Below are 24,617 nucleotides of genomic sequence, written 5' to 3' on the forward strand. Positions count from 1 at the left end.
ACATTTAAATACGTTAGAGTTTCCTCACAGCTCCTAAGTGAGCTGATCCTGCAGCTCTAAGCTGACTTTGTAATCCAGTGGTTCTCAACCTTCCTAATGCTGAGACCCCGACTCTTTAATACGGTTCTTAATATCATGGAGACCCCCAACCATAACATTATTTTAGTTGCTACTTTATAACTCTAATTTTGCTACTGTTATGAATCGTTATGTTAATAATTGTGTTTTCCAACGGTCATAGGCCACACCGTGAAAGGGTCCTTTGACCCCCGCCCCCACCCCATGAATTGAGACCTACAAGTTGAGAATCACTGTTGTAATCACTCTTCGCCTAGCTTTGGCACATTATGGTTTAGTAAGGAAAAGTTCCTCAGTCTTAGGCTTCTTTCTTGTTAGTTTAACTTAGTTCATCAGAATGTCCACCTCGTTAAACCGAACTTACCCTAACATCAGTAACTCTGTAAGTCGACTTTCTAACATTAAAAGTAATACTGTCGTCCTAAAAGGAGACTTTCTTACATCTTACACTTATCTTTATGAGTGTGATGTTAAGTTGGGAGTGTCACCCTGGCTTCCATCCTAGCCCCCTGGCCCGGGAGTTGCGTTGGTCTGGACTACAAATCCCAGCATGCCAGGTCCTGACCCCTCCTCGGGGGAGGGTCAGGACCACTCCCACAGGGTATTTAAGTGGACGTCCAGCGGAGGAACACGGCTTTGCTTGTGCTCCACTGTTTAATGTCTCCCATGTCATGTTCTCGGCACCCGAGAGTGCTGTATTGAATAAAACATGGGCAGTTTGATTCGTTTTTATTCGACCTGATTGGATTTCTGTGCGAGGGCCAACGGCTTAGCTCATTTCCTAACAATGAGAAGACTCTCTGACAACATTTGTACCTCTGCAATTCGGTTTTATTTTCTTTGTAACATTTATGGTATTCATTTCATTTCTTTTACTTGTCTCTGCCTCACCAGAATGTCCTGTGTCTTGTGTATTTTAGTTCGCAAGCTGCCTCCAAGTACAAAGAACACTTCTAGTGGGAACACTGGGGAGATAGTAACTGCAGGGGACAGGCAACTTTGGAACCTGACGAAGGAACCTGCTTTAACCTGCAGAGTATAATTTAGAGCTTGACACTAGGCAGTGTAAATAGAAACACGTGTTTGCCTTAACATCTCTCTCTCTCTCTCTCTCTCTCTCACACACACACACACACACACACACACACACACACTCACAGATGGTTTTCAAAGATCTCAGAACCTAGTTTTTCTTTTAGCAAATCTAACGTGGAAACTGCGGCGGGAGAGTGGGAGGGACCGGGGATGCTCTAGCAAACGCTGCTGGAAAACTCACCCCAGGTCCCAGAATGCATCACACTCCGCCGCATCTGGAGAGGGGCATGCTGGGATCTCTCCTCCGGCGGTGAGGAAGGGCTGTAGTGGCTGCGGTACTGCGGAGGGCTCTCGGAGGCCAGAGCTCTCTTTCGGTTCGCTGTGGGGCACAGTCTCGGGTGGCCTGACCCACGGCGCTCGGGCGGGCTGTGCGGGGAGTGGCGCCGGACGCTGGCGGCTCCCGCGGTGGGGAGGGGCGGCGGCGCAGCCGCAGACCCCGTCTCCTGGCCGTCTCTGGGTAGCCGCAGGGCCGGTGCCTGGAGCCGGGTCGGACGTTAGCCCGGTGGGACGTTGGCGCCGAACTCCGTCAGATTCGGGCCTTGCGGCCTTCGCCACCGCGCACCCAGGCTCCCCTTGGCCTGTCTCACTTCCACTGTATCCTTTATCTGAAACGAAACTGAGTGTCCAGAGAACTAACTTCCTTCTAGAATCAGAAACTTACTTTCCTTGTCTGAAAAAGGAGAAAATGTAGAGACATTTTGCAAAGCTGAGTTTACATGAAGGGGATAATTGCCCTCGGTTTTTATTTTTAGGTGGGTTAGGCAGGTGGTGGTGTGATTGCTTGAAAAGGGTTGTTTTTGTTTGTTCTTTTTTTTTTTTTAAATCAGCTTCCTATAAGTAATCAGCTTGCTATTAGCCCATCAAATCTAAGGTCTCTGAACTCGTTTGATACTGAACTTCAGAGGAAGGAGCTGTTAGCTAATGTAACGAAACCAGCGTCTATAACCCAGTTTTCTGGGCTTCCTGGATTCCAGGAGTGAATGCTGTTTTCCTACAGCCTCTCAGCTTTTACCTTTGGGCTCTGCAGTGTGTGTTCATTTTCTGGCTAGAGTGACCTGTCTGATCCAGGGTTTCCATGTATGTAAAAACAATTCAGTTTGACATTTGTAAAGCCCGGAAGTGTTAATACTAAGGTACATTTACCCTTCTCATTAATACATGCAAGTAAATATACACGTAGACTGCACTTTTCCTTTAACCTTATCTTGCATGAACAACTAATTAAATATACTTTTTTTCTATCTCTTGAATCAAACACTTTGAATTTTTGTGTGATGAAGTCTCACTAGGCAGCTCTGACTGGTTTGAAACTGTAGACCAGGCTCGCCTCCAATTCATGGCGATCAACCTGCCTCTGCCTTAGGAGTGCTGAGATGGAAGACATCACCATGCCTTAGTGAAATGTTTGATTCATAAATTTATTATTTTTATTTTATTATTACCTTTGATATGTTGAAATTCAGGCACACGTTGAATATCCTTTATCTAAAATATTTAAAAATACAGTGCAAAACACAAAATTTCTGTATGTGTCATGTACCTCTTGTATTTTCATGTATACTTATACATGTATATTTATATTTTCAGTGTGCCTGTTTTTGACTGTCATCCATCCCATGAGATCAGGCATAGATCCACTATGGAATCATGTCATAGCTCAGAAGTTTTGCATTTTGGAACATTTGGACTTTGGATTTTTGGAGAAGAGATGCTTAACCTGTAGTGAGGTTTTGATTGAGGCTTAGAATTAAGTATATGAATTTAAGGAATGATAGGTATACTGAATATTTTTTGCCAAAGCTAATACACCTCTAAATACTCCAAGAGTGACCAAGTAATATTATGAAATGTCCTTTTTCTTCAACTCTTGCTTTCAGAATTGTGATTTTGCTTCATTTCTAGGCACATGTCCCCACCATGCTTTCCTGTGACATCTGTGGTGAGACAGTAGCCACAGAACTAGATATGAAGGCTCATCTAATTGTTCACATGGAAAACGAAGTTACATGTCCATTTTGCAAGTTGTCAGGTGTAAATTATGATGAAATGTGTTTTCATATTGAAACTGCTCATTTTGAGCAGAATACACCAGAAAGAAACTTTGGGAAACTAAATGCAATGCAGTATGAAAATCCAGACAGCCAGAATACCACCCTACAGAGGACAATGGAAGTTCATTCAAGTATTCATTCAGCTTGTGCATCTAATTTTCCAAAAAATTCAGCCCAAAGCGTTCCTAAAGATGAGACTTTAAAACATGAAGCTTTTCATACAGAGAGGGTAACGGAATCTAGACAGTACCTGAGAAGCCCAGAAAAGCAGTCTGGATTGTCTCCAGTGCCAGGATCAATTTACGAGACAACTTACAGTCCTCCTGACTGTCCCTTTTGTGGAAAAATAGAGGGGTGTAGTCAAGATATGGAGACGCACGTGAAAACAAAACACGCCAGTCTTTTAGAAACTCCATTAGAAGGTAAAGTGTTTAATTCAGTTAAATTGTTATGAAAACAATAGTCTTGGTTTAATCCATGCTATCAAGCTGACTTGGTAACTGCTACAAATGTGCTTTTAAGATTCAATTTCTGACATCTTATTCAGTTGCTTTGAAAATATATTCTCCATAGAATCCGTGACTTAAGCTGTTTTCCACCACTGTGTCTTAACCTTTTAATTTTTGCAAGATTTACATTCATTTGTGTTTGCTTTCCATATATTTCCCACAGTGGTATTTTTACTCTTAGATAAAAAGGTATTCGTTTATATTCTTGTTTCCCATATTTTAAATTCATTTGAATTATGTATATGTTGTATGTATATGTAGTGTATATATTTGAGAGTTTGGAAAATAAAAATCTATTGATTCATAATACTTTTCAAGTTATTACATCTGTATGAGTCAGTTCTGGTCTTCCAGGTCCTATTTTTTTTAACTATTCCTTATTATTGTGCTAATTTAATAATTATCATTTTGTAACATGTCAATAATATCAGAATGGACTGTTTTTGACCTTTTCATTATTTCCTTAGGCATTCTCATTTTATTTTTAAGATTTTTATTGTTGATGTGTGTGTGTGTGTGTGTGTCTATGTACAGGTGCCCATGGATTCCAGAAGAGGGAACTAGGGTTATAACTGGCTGTGAGTCCCCTAATGTGAACAGTAGCTTTTAAATCCAACTGTAAAGGATTTTCATTTTCACAACAAGGTTAGAAAGTAGTAGAAAGTCTTTGATGTGCCTTGTTTGTTTGTTTATTGAGACTGGGTCTCACTGTATAGCCATGGCTAGCCTGGAAATTGATGTGTGGACCAGGCTGGCTTTAACTTACAGAAATCTGATTGCCTCTAGCTCTTTAGTGCCATGATTAAAAGTATGCACCACTATACCTGGTGACATGTTTAATGCTAACTAGGAAAACATTTTACTCATATGATGAAGTTTCCAGATTGCACATAGTTCTTGGCATGGGGTGAAAAGTTTAAACATTCTGCAAATTGAACAAGCGTTTCTGCGTCTCTACCACAGACTGTCATCAACCACTCTACGACTGTCCCATGTGCGGGCTCGTCTGTACAAATTACCATATTCTCCAGGAACATGTGGATTTGCATTTAGAAGAAAGCAGCTTTCAAGAAGGTATGTTTGTGTCTAAAAGTATTTTAATTTCTACTTCCTAGAATACATGTTTCTTTTAGGTTATTGATATAATGAAAAAAGTCATACTGTTTAAAAGTGAATCTGCTCTTTAAATAGTCCTCATGGAGCTGCACTGCTTTCCTGAAAGTTACTTCACAGAAAAGTTTTACAGGATGAACTGTGGAGACACCATTCAAACCAGATTTTGACATCCTTGAGCTTTGCTTGACATGGAGAACGTACATCATTTAAGATAATGCTTTGTAAAGTGTTTGCCATTTTAAGGTTTTTATTGGCAAAGTAAGGCCATTCTTTCATTGGTTTGAAGTAATAAAGTTAGCATTTAGCTAGCAAAAATTTTGAACTAAGAAGCTGCCAATTTAAAAAGCTAGGTGAATTTATGTGAATCTCACAACTGTTGTGTGACAAACTTTCCCTGAGAAGACACAGCACACATGTCTACTTACCCCAGAGAGCCTATGACAGACCAAAATCCTGATACCACCAAAGTTCACCAAAATTCAGTTTGATGAGTCATTGAGTTTTATTGGGGTTACTTACAGGAGTATGGGTGAGGAGTTACAAGAGCAGAAATGGGTCAAAACCAGGTGCATCACCTACCCTGTCATGTGGGATGCTTACAAAATCTGCGAAACCCGGAGGACACTGCCTAGCCTGCAGGCAGCTCACCAGGTTGGAGGGTGCCATTTCCTAGAGATTCAGCTGGTCTCCTAGAGATTCAGCTGGTCTAAATCCCTCCGAGGCAGCCCAGCTAGTTTCTGCCTATGTGGACACCATGCCATAATGTTGGATGTCATCCTCAGGAATGCCATATCTCTCTTTTAAGATGGGGTCTCTTACTGTCATGGAGTCCATGAGTTATGCTAGATCCCAGGAATGCTCCTATCTCCACTTCCCTCATGCAGGAATTACAAACATACCTACAAGGTTCACATGGTTCAGTGGACTGAACTCAGGTCCTTGTAATTGTAAGGCAAGCACTTCACTGGCAGAGCTATCTCCCTGGTTCTGTTGTCTGTCACTTTAAAAATAACATTAAATACTTCTTAGGGAGCTTTGGAAGTGGAAGAATCTTGTATGAGTTTCCAGGATTTACAGAAAAGTAAAGTGGCCTCTAAGAGAAGTAAACTGTATTCTACTCAATCTTAGTATTTGAGGATATATAGATAACATAATAAAGTGGGAGATTTAGTGTTCAGTGGTTTACTACCAATACCAGTGATCTCTATGCATCACACGCCTGCTTTATCCCTCACCACAAGAGAAAAATTACTAGAGCATTGATTGTAGATTATTCCTCTTCAGTGGTTCTCCGCTGCCTGCTCCAGTTGGTATGTTTTTGCCTTTGTTTAGGGTTACTGTTTCTGTAATAGAGCACCACAACCAAAAGCAGTTTGCAGATAAAAGGGTTTATTTTATCTTACATTTCTAGGTAACAGTCACCACTGAGCGAAGTCAGGGCAGGAACCTGTAGGTAGGAACTGATGCAGAGACCATGAAGGTGTGCTGCTGACTGGCTTGATCCCTCCTGGCTGGGTCAACCTGGGTTCATCCAGGACCATCAGCCCAGGAGTGGCACCACCCACAAGAGCTGGGTATTCCAACATCAATCACTAAGAAAATGAACTACAAACTTGCCTACAGGTCAATCTTTTTGGTTTTTTGAGACAGGGTCTCACCGTGTAGCTCTGTAAGTCACTTGTAGATCAGGCTAGAACTCATAGAGCTCCACCTGCATCTGTCTCCCAAATGCTGGGTGGGATTAAAAGCATGCGGCACCATACCCGGTCTACAGGTCAATCTAGTTTTGTTTTGTTTTTTGTTTCTTTTTCAAGACAGGGTTTCTCTGTGTAGCTTTGTGCCTGTCCTAAAACTAGCTCTTGTAGACCAGGCTGACCTCGAATTTACAGAGATCTACTGGCTTCTGCCTCTCTAGTGCTGGGATTAAAGGCGTGCGTCACCCACCTGGTTTATAGGTCAATCTTATGGAGGCATTTTCTCAGTTGATAGTCCCTCTTGCCAAATGGCTCTAGCTTGCTAGCTTGCATCAACTTAACATAAAACTAGCCACCCAGCTATCTTTTTTTTTTTTTTGAGTACTATTGTAAGGAAATGCTGTGAAAAGGTGAGCCTTTGAAAGCTGAATGTCTGCTAATTCTTCCTTTATGGGTAGGCTTTGTATTGGCGCATGTATTCTATTAACCAAGGCAGATAATCTCAGGATATGTTCAAAATCAGTTGTGAATTACATCACCAAGAATATAATGGAGCCTCAAATAGGAAGAGTAGCAATAGCTGGGAGGTTTGGAAGAAAAAATGTTCAGTTTCGGAATTAAATAATCAGGTTTGTGGATTGTAATGTCTCTGGATTGAGGAATACCTTGAAGACTGTTAAACTATTCTGTGTGTTTCTCTGCGGATGTTTCTAAGGGAAATGTGTATGTGGGCAAACTGAATAGTGAAGATTTGTATTCAGTGTGGGGAGGTAGCATCCAGTTTAGTTGGATTCTAGATGGACCAAGACAGTTGTAGAAGGGGCAGACTCACTTTGGCTCTTCCTTCTGGATTGGGTCTTGTTTTTCCTGCTGCTGCTCTTTGCTTTTTGACTCTAGATAGATAGAGTGTTTGACCTTTGGACTCTGGAACTCTTTTTTTTTTTTTTAAATTTATTTATTTATTAAGGATTTCTGCCTCCTCCCCGACACTGCCTCCCATTTCCCTCCCCTTCCCCCGATCAAGTCCCCCTCCCTCATCAGCTCGAAGAGCAATCAGGGTTCCCTGACCTGTGGGAAGTCCAAGGACCGCCCACCTCCATCCAGGTTTAGTAAGGTGAGCATCCAAACTGCCTAGGCTCCCCCAAAGTCAGTACGTGCAGCTGGCCTGGGTCTGAAAAAGCATGGGATAAAACCGGACTTGCTGAACATAGCGGACAATGAGGACTACTGAGAACTCAAGAACAATGGCAATGGGTTTTTTATCTGGAACTCTTCTTAGCATCCCTATCAGAAATCTGAAGCCTTTGACCTCAGATTGGGATTTTATCCTTTCTAAACTGGTTCTGGCATTTCCAGCTTCTTGGTCTGACTCTCACTTCTAGTCTCTGTTTCTCTGACTATCAGGAACTTTTTCCCCTGTGTTATTATGTGACCTAAACCCCTCATGACTCATGATATTTAATGATGTTCTCTTTGTCTCTTTATCTCTGTTTCTCTGTCTCTCTCATTCTGAATGTATGTGTGCCTGTCTCAGTGTGCCTATGTGTGGTGTTTCTGTCTTGCCCTTAGTCCTATTTCACTGGAAAACCCTGAAAAATAAAGAACTCTAAGAAACAAGATACTATACAGAAGCCACTAATAAAAGAATCTTCAGTTTCTCTGGGAAAGAGGAAGCAAGTCATTATGCTATAAAATTATCTTGCTTGGGTAAAACTAACTGTAGTGAAATACTTGGAGCTAGTGAGTGTATAGTTTGTATTTTTTATTACTTTCTTTTTTTATATTTCTTTCAAAAGTGAATCTCCATTAGTTGTATTCAGAGCCATCAATAAAAAGTGTCACTTAACCTTTCAATTTTTTTTTCTCAGTCGATAATACTTCATAAACAGGAAGGTGACATCAGTTAGTCAATGAGAAGTGCTTGTTGCAGCCTGAGCACTTAGTGAATGTCGCTTGTACTCTCTGATAGGTATGGACAGAGTCCAGTGTTCTGGTGATCGAGAATTAGCTCAACAGCTTCAACAAGAAGAAGACAGGAAGAGGAAATCTGAAGAATCAAGACAAGAAAGGGAAGAGTTCCAGAAGTTGCAGGTACAAAAATTAATAACAGTTTTATTGAGTCGAGTTCTTATTTCCCAAATATATTTTAGAGATGTTAACTTATGTCTGAAGATATAACTCCACCATTAAAAGCTCACAGCCAAAAAGATTTCTACCTAGCCTGTCCATGTTATGTTAAAAAATATTTTCATCTGTGTCCTCTATAGTTTGTTGAGATGGGGGCACAGTTCTCCAAAGCTGGAGAGATGTGTTAGGAGTGCTTGCTGCTTCAGCAGAGGGCTTGAGTTCATTTCCCAGCCCCAAAGTCAGGCAGCTTATACCTGCTTATAATTCCAGCTCCAGGTGATCTGTTCCCTCTTCTACCTTCACAGTCACAAGCCCCCTCCCCCAATAAATAAAGAAAAGGAAGAAAGGAAGAAAATGTAGCCGTTCTTGACTGTATATGTGGCACATACCTTTAGTCCCAGCATTAGGGAGACAGAGGAAGGTGAATAAATCTCTTGAGTTTGAGGTCAACCTGGGAACCATCTCAAAAAACCCCAAAATAAAACAAAACAGTGTAGCCATCTGTTCAGATACTAGAATAATCATTTCAGATAAAATATGTGAAAAAATTTACAGAAAACAAGGCCGGGCGTTGGTGGCGCACGCCTTTAATCCCAGCACTCGGGAGGCAGAGGCAGGTGGATCTCTGTGAGTTCGAGACCAGCCTGGTCTACAGAGCTAGTTCCAGGACAGGCTCCAAAGCCACAGAGAAACCCTGTCTCGAAAAACCAAAAAAAAAAAAAAAAAAAAAAAAAAAAAAAAAAAAAAAATTTACAGAAAACAAACAGAATTTTGTTTTCATTTTTCTTTCTCTCGTGTGATTAAATGAAGAATCAAAATAAAGTGTTTTGTTCCATGTTAGATAGCTATCAGGTAGAAAAGTGTGCACATAAAACTATGAAAGTGATGGGCAGATTGTGACACTATACTTTTGAAACCTCCAAGTGTACTCCAAATGAGAAACTTCCTTTGACAAAGCCATGCCTGCTCCAAGAAGACTGTACCTCATCATCCTTCTCAAATGGTTCCACTAACTGGGGACCAAGTCTTTAAACATAGAGCCCATAGGAACCATTCTCACTCGGACTACCACAATAATTACTGCTGCTTTAAAAAATAAAAATTATCTGTGGGTGTGAGGGTGTACACATGTCCTGGCGGGCCTGTGGAAGTAGGAAAATTTCTGAAAGTTGGCTCTCTCCTTCCAACATGTGGGTCTCAGGGTTTGAAGTCAGGTAACCAGATTTCAGAAGCAAATAACTATCACACTGTGCAGCTGCTTTCATACCTGCTTTGTTTATAACCTTAACACTTTACCACATTTAACACATTTTCAGCTTTCTGGTCTACCTTGTACTCTACTGTAAACCTGCATAAGGGTTATAGCCTGTAATCGTGATGCAGTCTGAATGTTATCTTGAGATTTCCTTACCAATCTTCTACTTCTTCAGCCTCTGAAGTTCTTAGGACACAAGCAGAATGAAGCCAGATTCTTGCCAGAATGAATCCCGAATGACTTCTAGCCCGGTTTACCTCTGAAACCTCCTGAATCAGCCCTCCACTCTTCACATGGTCCTAGCATTCTGGTCTCCCTACTCTATCAGAATGGCCTCTTAAGCCCTGCTTACAGTATTCTAGGGCCTTTTGAGCCTGGAGTTCCAAACTCTTCCACAGTCCTCCTCATAAACAGGTTTCAACGGCATAAGAACTCTCAGGACAGGTTGACTACAGTAGAAGCCCACTCCTTAGTAAGCTTTTTTAGACCTTAGTTGTTGCTTTGATCGAATAAGTATCAAGAAGCACTTTATGGAAGGAGGGTTTATGTATAGCATGAGGAAGAATGCTGGTCACATTGCATTTACAGCCAGAAGCAGGGACAGATGAGCTACTTTATCCTTTCTATTCAGTCTGTGAGTAGCTATGGGATGCGCCATTTTTAGGGTGGGTTTCCATCTCTATTAGTTCAATCTAGACAACCCACAGACATACCCTTAAATGTTCCTGTGGTAAATTTAAGTCACCTCAACTTTAATAAAATTAACCATGACAAAGATGTAACTTTGTAAGTTGTTTAGATCTCAGGAAGTTTATCCATAAGGCGTTTTATACATTTGAATGTCTCAGTACAGTTTGCAAAAACACAGTTCACTTACTCTGTAGCATGATTGATTGATTTGAAGACAAAGTGGGACTTTGTGGATGAGTGTTGGAACAGAATCGCAAATTCCCATTACAAACTGTATCTTGAGAATTCTGCCTTTAGCAGAAAGATAGTTCTTTCATTCCAATACTAGAAGGAAAGCAACTAATTATTTCTTAGAGCTGCAGAAGCTTACAGAGAAATATCTAATTATTAAATTATGGATATATGGTTTAATTATTATGAAAATCTTAACATTTACTTGTATGAAAAATCCATTAGCCAGACTATGTTAATATACATCCCCCCCCCCGCAAAGAAAAAAATAAGTTGAAAGTTTCCATTTGCTTGAAGAACAGGGATATAAAAATAAGTTATTTGTTTTGTGTTTATTAGCGGCAATATGGTTTAGATAATTCTGGTGGATACAGACAACAGCAGCTACGGTACATGGAGATGGAAGTAAACAAGGGAAGAATGCATCCCTCTGAATTTCACAGCAGAAAAGCAGACATGATGGAATCAATAGCTATTGGTATTGATGATGGAAAAACGAAAACTTCCGGTGAGTGCTTGAAAATACAAGTTGCAGTTTACTATTGTATGTGCTACTAGAGTAATAAATTTAATGTTGCATACGTCACTGGGGTAATATAGTCATTTGAATTTGCTGGATTTTTTTGTCAACAGTTAATGTAGTTTGAGGTGAGATTGTATTTCACATATTTTTTCCAAATATTTAAAACTAAACTCCTATTTTTATAGTAAATAATTTATTTAAAATAATTTAGTTTCTCTTGTATTAACTCACAGCAATGGGAAATGAACCTTTAGGTTTTTTTAAACATTAGCGTATGTTAATGTTTATTTGGCTTTGGTTCAGGGTTACTTGTAAGAACATAAATGAAGGGTCAGAAAAAAGATATGTGTTTCACCACTTCCCCACCCTGGTAACCATTATCTTCCTATAGATCTGAGGGAGGTGAGGGCCTCACGTTCTCCTATCCTGTAATGGTTTAATGTCTATAAATCATCAGAGATGGGTGTGTCCTTGCCACCACCCCTCTCCTCTCTGACAGAGTTTTGGTGTAACATGATCGGCCAGGCCTGCTTGTTGTTGTTTTTTGCCCTGCCTGGTACCCCACAACTGTTTAGCCCCAAAGAAAATCACACATAGATCTCTATAAGTTATAAAGCTAATTGGCCCATTAGCTCTAGCTTCTCACTGGCTAACTCTCACATCTTGATTAACCCATTTTTCTTATCTATGTTGGCCATGTGGCTCAGTACCTTTTTTCTGTGGGGCAGATCACATCCTGCTGCTTTGGTGGTCTGGGCAGGAGTGAGAAGAATCAATTTCCTCCTTCCCAGAATTCTCCTGTTCTCATTGTATCATTTCTACTTCTTGTCTGGTTTTCCCACTTCTACTTCCTGCCTGGCCAACCAGCGTTTATTTAAAACATGATTGACAGAATACAGACAATTTTCCTGCACCATTTTGGTAACCTGAGTACTGTTCAGATAGTCTTTGCTACTTAGGTTGAAAGCCAGAAGCCCTTCGGTGCCCCCTCTTCCTTAATGTTTCCTGAGCCTTGGGGGGTTAATGTAGATATACCACTTAGGATTGAATATCAAATAGTCATTATTCTCACTAAGTTCTTTGACCAGTTAATGACACCTACTACCAAACATTAATCTATGGATGTAAATATAAACATTTAGAAGGCAATTTGATAGGCATAACATGTCAATTTGGCAAACTATAATAGCTTTCCCAGTAAGGCAGATTCTTTAATATGGTTGTATGATATCATTGCTAAGACAAAGTTTGCCAGGAAATGAGGTATTTCTGTCTTACATCTAATAAGCATGCCAGAGTATACATATATATGTATATATATACATGATATACATATTATATATATATATAATTTTATTCTTATAGGTTTCCCCCTTTTCATTCTTAAAGTACTGTCCTAAACCTTGATTCCATCTGAGTCCTTTATCTTTCTGTTGCTAGAGTGTCTGTTTCATACCACTTCATCATTTTTTCTCTCCATGAGTAAACTTACTATTCAGTCACAAGTCATTTTTGTTGTTCTTTTTCTTGAATGTAAGTCTTGTTTAGGTATTATTGTTTTAAATTTATATCAAGTTTTTCTTCATGATAGTGGGCACAGCTGCAGCTATTGGTAAAATGATTATTTTGAATTATTTTTTTTAAATTTGTCTCCCTAAAAACATTTCCATGTATTTCATTCAAATAAATACATATAATGACTTTTCTTTTTCATACCCCATGCTGTGAGAAAACATGAACTACATAAAAGGCACCACTGCCCATTGTTATCCGAGTTTTTAAAGAAGACAGAATTTTTTACAAAGAACTATAATGTTCTGCTGTGACACAATGTGACTAGATAATAAGTAGGGGTCATGAAGAAAATAAATGTTCTGATTGTTTGTGTAGAGTCAGAAAAAAGTTACTTGAAGGTGATGTTTGGTTCTTCCAGGATTTTTAGAATTCTAAGAAGAAGAAGAATTTTCAAAAGGAAGAATCACATGTAAACTTGTCCAAATATCTTGCTTAACCAAATTCTAGACATTAGTCTATGGTCATGTTTCTAGAAATATTGTCATATTTATCTTTCTTTGCTTAGCACTTACTATCCTGTTATGTATACAAAGTATAGTACTGAAGTTAAATTATAAGCTCAGCAGCAGAATATTTGATTGTTAGGTCAAGAAGAATAAAAAGTGAAGGTCAGATGCAGGACACTGGCTTAAGCTTTATATACTGCAGATTAGTACTAATGCTGTAGACTAGCAGGAGACATACACTTTCAGGTGGAAGCAGACTGATGAAGACTGAGCAAGCTCTAATGGTGAGTGTAACAAATGGGAAGACAAGAAGAGCATTTGTTCTATAAGGGTGGGTACTCTTGTGTTCCAGGCTTTGCAGTTGAAGAGCTTAAGGATGCAGTCACCTTCAGGTCATTGCAGGGAGAACTATTTTAGTGTTAGAAAACGTACGTTTATTTTCATGTTAGAAAACTTGGGTTGTGGGGCAGTGAGATCATGAGCTAAGGTCGTAGTGGGAGAAGATGAATTAAAAGTGGAGTTGGTGGGTGTTTTCTGTGGAGCTTGAAGCTGATGTTAGACATGAACAGCCGTGTAATGAAGATAATGAATCTTCTTCAGTATTCCAAATCTCTTCTATTCTAGGAATTATTGAAGCCCTCCATAGATATTATCAGAACACTGCCACAGATGTGAGGTGTGTGTGGCTCTCTACAGTGGTGGACCACTTTCATTCCTCCTTTGGGGACAAAGGTTGGGGTTGTGGTTATAGAAATTTCCAGATGCTATTTTCATCATTACTACAAAACGATGTGTATGGTGACTGCTTGAAAGGTATGTAAAGTACTGTTACCCCTGAGTTTATACACACAGAGGGTCTTGCCAAGAAATGTCTTAGAAATTGGGTTTTACTAGAATACATGTTACTATGGGGTATAATTGTTCAGCATATTAGTACCTGACCTTGTGACTTGTTTTGCTTACACGATTCCAGGTATGTCCATTCCTTGTATTCCAAAAATTCAGTCCATGATTGAAGATGCATGGAAGGAAGGTTTTGATCCTCAGGGAGCCTGTCAACTTAATAACAAATTACAGGGAACAAAGGCCTGGATTGGAGCTTGTGAGATTTATACACTTCTGACCTCACTGAGAGTAAAGTATGTACCTGCAAACTCCAGTTAACATTATTTTTTTTTCCAGTTAACATTATTGCATTCAATTGCAAATTACTGACATTAAATTTAGTCAGACTAAAGCTCACTGCCTTAGTTATTTTTTTCCATGCTGTAATAAAATGTGCTAGCCAAAGTAACTTAAGTGAGGAAGGTTTATTTTGGCTTACGTTTCTAAGGATACAGCCCACTGTGGTGGGGAAACAGAAGGTGCAGAAAGTAGACTGGCTGTCATACTGCATCAGCATTCACGAAGCATAGCATCAGTAGGAAATGGGAACCTGCTATAAAGTTCCGGACCTGCCTCCAGTGATCTCCTTCCTCCAGCAAGCCTCCACCCCTAGAGTTTTCACAACCTTCTCAAATATCTCTTCCTGCTGAGATCAAGTCTAATGTAGCCTACAAGGGACAGTGCACATTCAGAGTATGGCAGAAACCATTAACAGTTTTTTTTTTATCTTTTTGAGATTTTATTGCTATGAGAGACAAGGATGCATTGTTTATGCTGGAATTTAAAATAATCAAGCTATTAAATGCTTTTGGTTATGCTTTATAGTACATTTTTTTTTTGTGTGTGGCGTAGAAGTGAACCTAGTTCAACAATCTGATTTATTCAAGATTACTTAAAGGAAACATGCCACCATAGTCTGGGCCAGACAGGAGACACTGGGTGGAGAGGGGAGAACTCACATATTTCTATGCTGTTCACCAATATTGTCTGTAACAGGAACTAAAAAAAAAATCAAATATACTCTGAATATTTTTATATTTACTTATTTATTTTTGGAGTAAAGTATTTAGAATGCTTTTGATGTAAAAATGACTACTACTGAGGATTAAAATCAGAATTCAGATTTTTTTCTTTTAAATAAAGACACAATAACTTGATTGAAGTTTTTAATTATTTCTGTGTTTACACTTAACGCTGAGTAGAAAAACCTCTGTAATAAGTTGTTTTCTTTAAAAACAAAAACCATGAAAGTTATTATTTTACTGGTTTTGCGTTATGTGTATATGTGCATGTTTATGTGAACATGAGTGTGGTGCCTTTGGACCCTGTAGTGCTGGAGTTAACAGGCGACTGTGACCAAATGTGGGTCTTCCGCAAGAGTAGTGTGTGCTTTCAACCACTGAGCTATTTCTCTAAGTCTCTATATTTTTGTTATTATGCATGTGTTGGAGAGTGCCTGTGGAGGTCAGAAATCTAATGTGTGGAGTTGGTCTCCCCATCTTCTCAGGTCATCAGGCTTTCAAAACATCCTTACCCATGGAGCTATCTCTCCAGCCTCTAACTGGCAAGTTTCTAGCTAATCATCAGGGATAGGGACATTAGAATAAAAGTGATTGTGTCCCATGTTATAGCACATGGGTTTTAAAAGTCCAGCATGCTTCTTATTTGCTGTGCAGGGAACATGTTAGGAAATCATTGTAATCTTTAGCTCATTCATGAGCTATGAGTGGTAATTTGAGTTATTATTTTCCCCATAAAATGATAGTTTTTCTAAATGGTTAAAATTCATATTTACTTTTTTCTTCATAGGGAAGTCATCAATACATAAAATTGTTCTGGATCAAGATTTTTTTTTTGCAAATTACATTTATGCAAAAATTTGTAAAATATCTCTAAACTATTTTCTTTGTCAATTGTTTAGGTGCCGCATTATTGATTTTCACAAGTCAACTGGTCCATCGGGTACACACCCTCGCTTATTTGAATGGATATTGAACTATTATTCTTCAGCTAGAGAAGGGAATCCAAAGGTTGTGTGTACATCTAAACCTCCTGTCTATCTCCAGCACCAGGGTTAGTAGATCACACACACAACTATCATTTTTAAGAGAACAGATTGACTATTGCTTAAGGAAGGTCAGGATTGCAATAGTAGAGGTGACAGGGTGGAGGGGGGTGCTGTTATGACTGGTTGTCAGAGCTACTTGTCATTTTGGTACATTCTTGGGTGACACAGCATCTTGGGGCCTTTGCACTTCTTGTGGTCCTTTTCTGGTTCACTGCTCTCATTATCCATCCCTTTCCTTCTTCCAGTCTTTATTCATTTGTCACTATGTTAAGCCTTTCTAGACTGTACTTATTTAAAACAGCAAGTCTGTGTGTGTATATGTGCATGTGTTCTAAACACACAAAAACCCACACAGAGACTGTGGATGTATATATAGTAATAACTGTACAGATGTGAGATATTAAACTGATATTTATACTTTGACTAGGTCATAGTCGAACAATTGTTGGCATTGAAGAAAAGAAAAACCGGACATTATGTTTACTAATATTTGATCCTGGATGTTCTTCCCGAGAAATGCAGAGATTGTTAAAGCAAGACATAGAGCCTGGTAGTCTCAGGCAGCTGCGGAAATCTGTGGGGAATCTTAAACATAAGCAGTACCAGATAGTAGCAGTAGAGGGCGTTCTTTCACCAGAGGAGAAAGTTGTAAGTATCTCAGTATCAGGTGAAGTCACTTAAAAGTTTTAGTTAAAATCAACATTCTCTCTCTCTATCTCCTCACAACTCTTTTCTATTTCATGAAATGACAAATACATTTGTCTTTGACGTCACTGGATTTCTGGAATGGCCATTTTTAAATTTAGATAGTACCTAAATGTCTTTCAGTTGCTTAATTCATTTTCATAAAATATTTGTTTGTTGTTTTACCTTTTGATGTCAGGTAAGTAATCAGTAACAATAATGTGGTTATGAAAACAATCTGTAACCTAACTCAGGTGGTCTTACTGTTTATCACACTAGATTCAGGAGCTATATCTTATCCTTTGGCCTTCTGAGTATACTCAGTTCAAGAACAACCCTTGCCTTTATCATTTATAGTTAAGTAATGAGCTCCAAATTACTGAAAAACTTTTAGACATTAGAAAACCTCCACTGAGGTTGTAAGCTGCAGTGGCGTCATAGCACACTAAGCCTAGACAATGCATGAGATCCCAGAATCTTAAGATTTTATTTTTTATTTTTAATTGCATGTGTTTGTGTGTATCTAAGTGTGGTATTGTGTATAGAGTAAAACTCATGGAAGCCAGAAGAGGGCATAAATGCCATGGAGCTTCAATAGCAGATGGTTGTGAGCTGCTAGATGTGGGTCCTGGGAAATTCATTTGGGCCTCCTGCAAGAGCACTGTGTCCTCGTAACCATCGAGCACGTCTGCAGCCCTGGTGTGGGAATTCTATGAGAAAACTAAAAAGAGTACTTATTGGGAACTTCATATTTGTTTCCCTCTAAAGACGAGACAGAATACTCGTGAGGGACTTGGGAAAGAACAGGTTCAAGGGAAAGGAGTCAGATTTAAAACAGAAGCTGGCTAATCTCAGCTTCTTAACTGGAGATAGAAAGACAAGGATTGTTTGCTAGGTTACTCAATTTAAGTATGCTTTAAAAGATTTCTTTTCAATGTCTTTAATCCCCAATTACAAACTTATTTTTAATCCTATTATTAGTTTGGCCAGATAAATGTAGAGTTCGTTTTAATTCTTATCATGGGTTCTGATGCTTGCTTTCAGTGCATAGTAACTTTGGAGAGTATAGTAGTAATCAGGTGTTGTCTGGGCTCCAGGTGAACAACATTTTAAGTGGCTTTTATGTTTCCAGTTTTAGAAAGTAAGTCATTGTTGCTGCTAGAATACTAAACATATCTTTTCTGTGTTTTACTTTTGACTTTGTTTTTTTTGGGATTGCAGGGTTTGTTAGATCATAGCTGTGCCTTTAAGAATTACAGCTACTAAGGGCTTTACATGTATCACTGTATAGAACATCACTGTAGGGTAAATGGATATTGTTTCTGTGTTTCAAATGAGGATGCTTATAGTGAGTAGTGAAGTCAGATCTGCAGTGTAGCAGTTTATCCAGCTCTTGGTCTTGTGTAGCCTCTTGGAAAAAGCTTCTTTTTAAGAAGTTTTACTAAATCATTTTTCTTTTTAATATTTCATACATGTATAAGGATGTGTTCTGATTATTCTCTCTACCTTCACCTTTTCTGCTCTCCCCCAAGCCCCTATCAACTCACTCTTAGTTCTGATTTTTTTTTCCCAAAAGAAAAAGAAAATTGAGACAGGTCTTCTTCACAGTGTATCTGTGGCTGACCTGGGACTCATTATATAGACCAGACTGGCCTCAGAAATCACAGAGGTCAGCCTGCCTTTGCTTCCCAAAGCTGAGATTACAGGTGTGCACCACCATGTACTGCCCTATTAAAGCTATTAAATTATGTTTATTTTTATGTAAATTTGTGTGTGTGTATGTATGTGTATTCATAAGTTGTTTCTCTCCTTTTACCATATGAGTCCCAGGGCTTAAATTCAGTTCATTGGGTTTGGCAGGAACTGCCTTTACCAACTGAGCTGTTCTACTAGCTTCATTGTTATATTTTGATAATAATTTACCTATTATTCACAAACAAAGTTTGCCTTTTAAAACTTCTTTTATTTTTGAAACTGTCTTATGATGCTATAAGATATTTTTGCTGTGAATATATTTTGAGTAACTGTTTATTCAAGACCTGTCTAGATAATTAAGGTCTTGTTAGTTGAAAGAATAAATACCATCTAATTAAGGTTAGTTAAAATAATAATTAGTTATGTATATAACAGATATTAGTCATATCCTCATTAAAAAGAAAAGGAAAACTGTAAAAAAGGTCTTATTATATTTGTGTATGTGTGTGCCTGTGTGCAAACCACATAAGTGTTACACCAGAACATGGTGTCCCCTATACCTAGAGTTGTGGGTGGTCATGAGCCACCCAATATGGCTTTTGGGAACTGAGCTTACATCTTTTGTAAGAACCACATCACCAAACAGAGCTGTTTTTCTAGAAACCTATTTTCACTTAAAAAAATTTTTTTTCAACCTTTGAGATAAGGTTTCATGTGGCCCAGGCTGGTCTTGAGTTCACTGTGTAGCCTAGGTTAACTATGAACTCCTCATTTGTACTAGGAGCTGCGGGCTGCGTTCCTGCCGCCCAGCTCCCGTCCACCGGCTAGCTTTACTTGAAATAACAACACGGAAACTGTATTCTTTTAAATACTGCCTGGCCCATTATATCTAGCCTCTTCTTGGCTAACTCTCATATCTTGCTTAACCCATTTCTAATAATCTGTGTCTTACCTGGAAAGATTCAGCATGTCTGACCTGGCAGCTTGCTTCATCGCACATCTACCCTGGAGAGGAGAGGTATGGTGTCTGCCTCACTTCCTCTTCCTCCCAGCATTCTGTTCTGTTTACTCCACCCACCTGTGTTCTAACCTATCAGGCCAAGCAGTTTCTTTATTAATTAACCAATGAAAGCAACAGATTGATATGACACTCCCACATCACTCATTCTCTTACCTCAACATCATGGATTACTGACATTTGATATTATGCCTGGCTTTTCTTCACATCTTGATAATAGTTGCTAATATACTTCAGTACATTCTTAATTTTTATTTGGTTATTCCAATTTGAATTATCCTAATTTGTTTAGTTTAGCTGAGTTTAATATGCTTTAGTTTGTAAACCAAATTTGGAAGCAGCAGAAACAATGAAATTTTCCTTTATTCTTTTAATATTTTATTAACACTATGAATATTTTTTATATATATAGAATGTATTTTGAATGGTTTCCTCCTCTATTCACCTTAAATTCTCCCAGATCCTTTCCCACCAAGTCCTTATCATGTGCTTTGTTTATCTTTTTTTCCATAACCCACAGAGTCCAATTTTTTCTTATATATTCCTGGGTATGAGACCAGCCACTGGAGCATGGTCAACTTACCAAGAGACATTTCCTTAAAGAAACTGACTCTCCCTCATCCCCAAGTCAGATACTATAACTCCTCACCCAGGAATGGTACAGCTGGAATACTAATTCATAATAAACAAGGGTTTTGTTGTTGTTGTTTTTGCTTTTGAGACAGGATCCTACTCTACAGTTTTGGCTGTCCTGGAACTCCCTATGTAGACCAGTCTAGCCTTGAACTCACAGGGATCTACCTGCTTTTGCCTCCTCAGTGGTGGGATTATTTGCTCATAGCTCTATCATTCTTTTCACTTCTTCTTTGGTCTCCTGTTGTTCCTCAAACCCCCTCCCATCTATATCATTGTGAGTCAGCAGTTTTACATTTGACAGAGTCCATCGGATAATAACATTTTGTTTCACTCTATTTTGCCTTTATCTAGAATTTTCTTCATGACTTGACTTGTAAAATATGTATTACTAATTTTTTAAGTTTTAGATCATAATTTTCCACTAGGACTTTTCATTGTTATCTTGAAAAAAGTACAGGTTTCATTTTCTACATTGAAATGATGATAAGACAGGGTTGATACAACTACTCAGCTGTCAAAAATACTTGCTACCAAGGCTGACAAACTCTAACTTCAGGATCCTCCTGTTATAAAGAAAGCTGACCTCTATAGCATACACAGGCATGCACAGATAAAACAATACATGTAATTTTTTTAAAAAAAAATGATAACATAGTATATGTAATTAATTTGTAGGTTATAATTCATAGCCTGTTTTCTTCTTGATTCTTTTTCAAGGCCAGGAAACAGGCTTCTCAAGTGTTTACAGCGGAGAAGATTCCTTGAATGAAATATTTCGGTGATTTTGTACTTACCATTTTTACTGATACTGAACTCTCTGATACAGTTGAAGAATTTGATTTCACTGAAGTTCTTGGTATAACATTTAAGTTATAATGCCTAATAAGTTAATCTTCTTATTAATTCATTGTCTGTAATTAGTTGAATAAAATACCTTGTTTGCATTGTTGATTTTCATTTCTTGTCCATGTCTCACAAACTTGTTTTATAGTTCACAAGCTAATGGATTGGGCCTTAACTTGTATGAGTTACTTAGTACTTAACATCTATTAATACATTTAATTTTAAAACAATTGTTTAAGGCAAGCACTATTATTAACTACACGAACCCAGATGCCTGATAAATTAGCATTAGCCCAGGAATATTACAAGATGGATCCCACAGCCAGCTCACTGTATTTTCCACTGTTGTGTCAATCAGGCCTTTATTGTGGTGACAAACACTCAATCCAATTCAAGGAGGAAGATTTCTTTTGCTTCAATATTTCAGTGTTGGGTGGGCTTACTCTGTAGTCTGCTGGGGTGCTATAGCAGATCCACTGGCTCACTGTGGCCAAAAAGCAGAGTTGAGGCAGGAAGAGGCCAGGAACAAGCTCTACTCAATGTGATATAGATCTCCAATAGGGATATCAGATAATCCACCAAATAACTGATTCACTGACAAGAACTTCTGGTCCAATAAACTCAATAACTGGATCTACCAGTGAGTCCAAACTATGAGCACAAATGAGGTGCCTTTGGGGATGGTGATGTTTTTTTGGGGGGGGGCGGAGCTTCTGTTATCACAAAATGAGTACCTCCTTAATGTGTAGTGATCATCTTAATATGTAACAAGCTTGAAAACCAAGGATTCTCTTGTTAAATATTTCCACTAACCCTCCATCTCTCCTGAAAGCCTTTGTGGCCTGGCCTGTAGGAGAAATACTAGATTCTGGTCAGACAACTCTTGTATGTGTGTGTACATGAGAATCCTATTATTCTGCTCAATAAACAAAGAATTATTGAAAGACTTAGAAATTCACAGAAACTGTGAGTAACTTAGAAAAATGTCTTAGAACCAAATCAGTTATAGGCTATAGTTTGGTGTCAATTTTTAAAGCAGGAACAATCAAGTTATAATTGTAGGATACTCAAATTTCAGATTACAAACAGAGCACATTTGTTTGGCATAGAACAGAAGTTCCCAAAGGGAATGGATACTGAGCAATTTAAAAACTGTTCATTTAAAAAGCAAAACAAAAACCTGTGTGAAGTTTGTTAACATGAATTTCAGTCATCCATTCTCCCAATGAGTCTTCCTGTCTTAATTTTTTTCAACATTTGAAGCCAAATGCTCTAACCTTTGCATTTGTTTGTGTGACCTAGTTTAATACTCTTTCTTGCTGGTTTGTAAAATTTAGCCTGTAGAAATGCCAGTGAAGTCCTTAGTAAATGTATATTGTTGACAAGGTCATGGTCATATCAAGGGTCAATGCCTCAGCCTCATTGGAATGGCAAAACCTTCCCTTGGTGAAGCTCAGAGGGGCATCAAAGCCTTTCCTAGGGTCTGAGTGTGAATACTGGCAGTGAGTGCAGAACATATCCCCTGTAGCTTTTTCACTGCTCCTCTCTAACACCTGATGTTTATGGTATGAAGACTAATACCCTACAGAGACTTCTATGTCTACTAAGATTAGTCAAACCTGCCTCCTTGTTCAGCTGTATATAATAATCCTGCCTCCTGCTCTGGCTGTATGTATGCAAAAATTCTGGCTCCCTGTTCTAGTGTGTACAATAAAGCCACTGAGATTCAGGGTTGCTGAGGTTTCTTCATCAGAGAGCCCAGTTTTCCTGATTCCAGTTTTTTTTTTTGTGTGTGTGTGTGTGTGTGTGTGTGTCTGTATGTTTTTCTTTTCATTGTTTCCTCACCTCTCATATCAATTCCTAAAGTCCTGGCACCAGCCTTCCACACTATCCAGCCTCTGCTTGCTTCTGCAGGTTCAACAATCACTCCCCCACCCTGCCCTGACAAGTACCTTTCACTGGAAGTTGCATTTACCCTAAAATCCCTTCCAAAATGCTCTCCCTGCTGCTGGGCACCCTTCTGGTATAGGAAGTCCTGTGTATCTGTTGCTTTTGTTGGTCAATGAATAAAGAATCTGTTTTGTGGGTTGGAGAGATGGCTCAGAGGTTAAGAGCACAGGCTGCTCCTCCAGAGGTCCTCAGTTCAATTCCCAGCCACCACATGGTGGCTCACAACCATCTGTAATGAGATCTGGCACTCTTCTCTGGCATGTGGGCATATGTGGAGGCATAATAAATAAATTTTAAAAAATAGTTTAAGAAAAGAATCTGTTTTGGTGCTGTGATAGGGCAGAACAGAGCTAGCAGGGAAAACTAAACTGAATTCTGGGAGAAAGATGGCAGAGTCAAGTAGATACCATGAAGCCCCAGAACCTTGCCAGTAAGCCACAGCCATGTGGCGATACTTTAAAGATATCTTGTCTTCAAAATTTGTGTCTAAGAATATGTTGCTTTGGAAAAAGTTCTTTTGTTTCTACAGAGAATGAGAGCCTTTGGAATCCTTACCAGCTAATGTGTGAACCAAGATCCCCTGAGAGTTTGCCTTGAACACCCCCAAATACTTTGCCCAAAAAACAGCAGGAAGCAGTTTGGTGAGACCTATACCTCAGTTCCCAAATATTGTTTATAAATGTTTGTTTACATTTAAAGTGTATTGTCGGGTTTCTTTTCTGCCCAGTTTCCATGGTTGTTAAGTCCCAAAGAAATCACACATAGGTCTACATTACTTATAAACTGATTAGCCTATTAGCTCAGGCTTCTTAGTAACTTTTTAAACTTATATTAGCCCATTATTCTTGTCTATGTTAGCCACATGGCTTGTTACCTTTTTTGCGGGGCAGTCACATCTTGCTTCTTCTGTGGCTGGATCATGGCTCCTGAGAGAATGGGGTTTCCTCTTCTCAGAATTCTGTTCTCATTGACCTGCTTCTACTTCCTGTCTGGTTGTTCCGCCTATACTTCCTGCCGAGCTACTGGCCAATCATTTATTTAAAATATAATTGACAGGATATAGACATTTGTCCCACACCACTTCCTCCTCTTATTTTTCTTTTTAAAAAACAAGAACTCTGAATCTAATATCCTTTGTTTAGCTTTTTTCCTGACCATTAGCCATAACAACTTGTAATCAACATTCTAAACAAAGGAAAATATCCATAATCCGTTTTTTGGGAATGTGAGCATAGTATTCCAGGCTACTTTCTGCTCGTTGGGTGCACAGATAATCTAATGGAGACCTGTCGAAAATTTAGAATTATTTTCAAGTCCTGACTGGAGTATGATGTGAGTCTTGATCATCTCAAGCAACAGGCTTGAATCTCTTCTGGATATAGAACTCAGACATTTGGGCCATCTGTTTTTACTGGAGATTTCTCAGGTGATCTTCCTTGATCAAACCT

General features: G+C 38.8%; 2 protein-coding genes across 3 annotated transcripts in view; one reads left to right on the forward strand and one right to left on the reverse strand.

Moving 5' to 3' along the window:
• Window positions 1–1,433, reverse strand: part of Kpna5 (karyopherin subunit alpha 5) — a 46,706-nt gene extending 45,273 nt beyond the window's left edge. Inside the window, exon 1 of the mRNA XM_041653829.1 lies at window positions 1,355–1,433. The gene's annotated coding sequence lies outside the window, so the exon portion shown is untranslated. The remainder of the gene's footprint in view (window positions 1–1,354) is intronic.
• Zup1 (zinc finger containing ubiquitin peptidase 1) lies at window positions 1,424–21,325 on the forward strand. Of its 2 annotated transcripts, XM_041653825.1 has the most exons (10): window positions 1,424–1,767; window positions 3,051–3,646; window positions 4,697–4,807; window positions 8,513–8,634; window positions 11,186–11,354; window positions 14,015–14,203; window positions 14,364–14,529; window positions 16,197–16,348; window positions 16,771–16,991; window positions 21,094–21,325. In XM_041653825.1, exons 2-10 carry the CDS (start codon window positions 3,091–3,093, stop codon window positions 21,139–21,141), a joined length of 1,734 nt encoding a protein of 577 aa, XP_041509759.1. In that variant the 5' UTR covers window positions 1,424–1,767; window positions 3,051–3,090; the 3' UTR covers window positions 21,142–21,325. The 2 variants fall into 2 exon arrangements, with proteins under 2 accessions (XP_041509759.1, XP_041509760.1); XM_041653826.1 differs by lacking the exons at window positions 16,197–16,348; window positions 16,771–16,991; window positions 21,094–21,325 and adding an exon at window positions 14,724–15,432.
• Window positions 21,326–24,617: the final 3,292 nt, after the last annotated feature.

Source organism: Microtus oregoni, unplaced genomic scaffold (genome assembly GCF_018167655.1).
Source record: "Microtus oregoni isolate MIOR12 unplaced genomic scaffold, Mior012 000006F_ref0000085, whole genome shotgun sequence".
NCBI classification, from domain to species: domain Eukaryota; kingdom Metazoa; phylum Chordata; class Mammalia; order Rodentia; family Cricetidae; genus Microtus; species Microtus oregoni.

Coding starts and splice junctions, on each gene's coding strand:
- Zup1 (XM_041653825.1), top strand. CDS start 3,091: ATGCTTTCCTGTGACATCTGTGGTGAGACAGTAGCCACAGAACTAGAT. Junction 8,635..11,185: donor AAGAGTTCCAGAAGTTGCAG/GTACAAAAATTA, acceptor TGTGTTTATTAG/CGGCAATATGGTTTAGATAA. Junction 11,355..14,014: donor TGGAAAAACGAAAACTTCCG/GTGAGTGCTTGA, acceptor CTTCTATTCTAG/GAATTATTGAAGCCCTCCAT.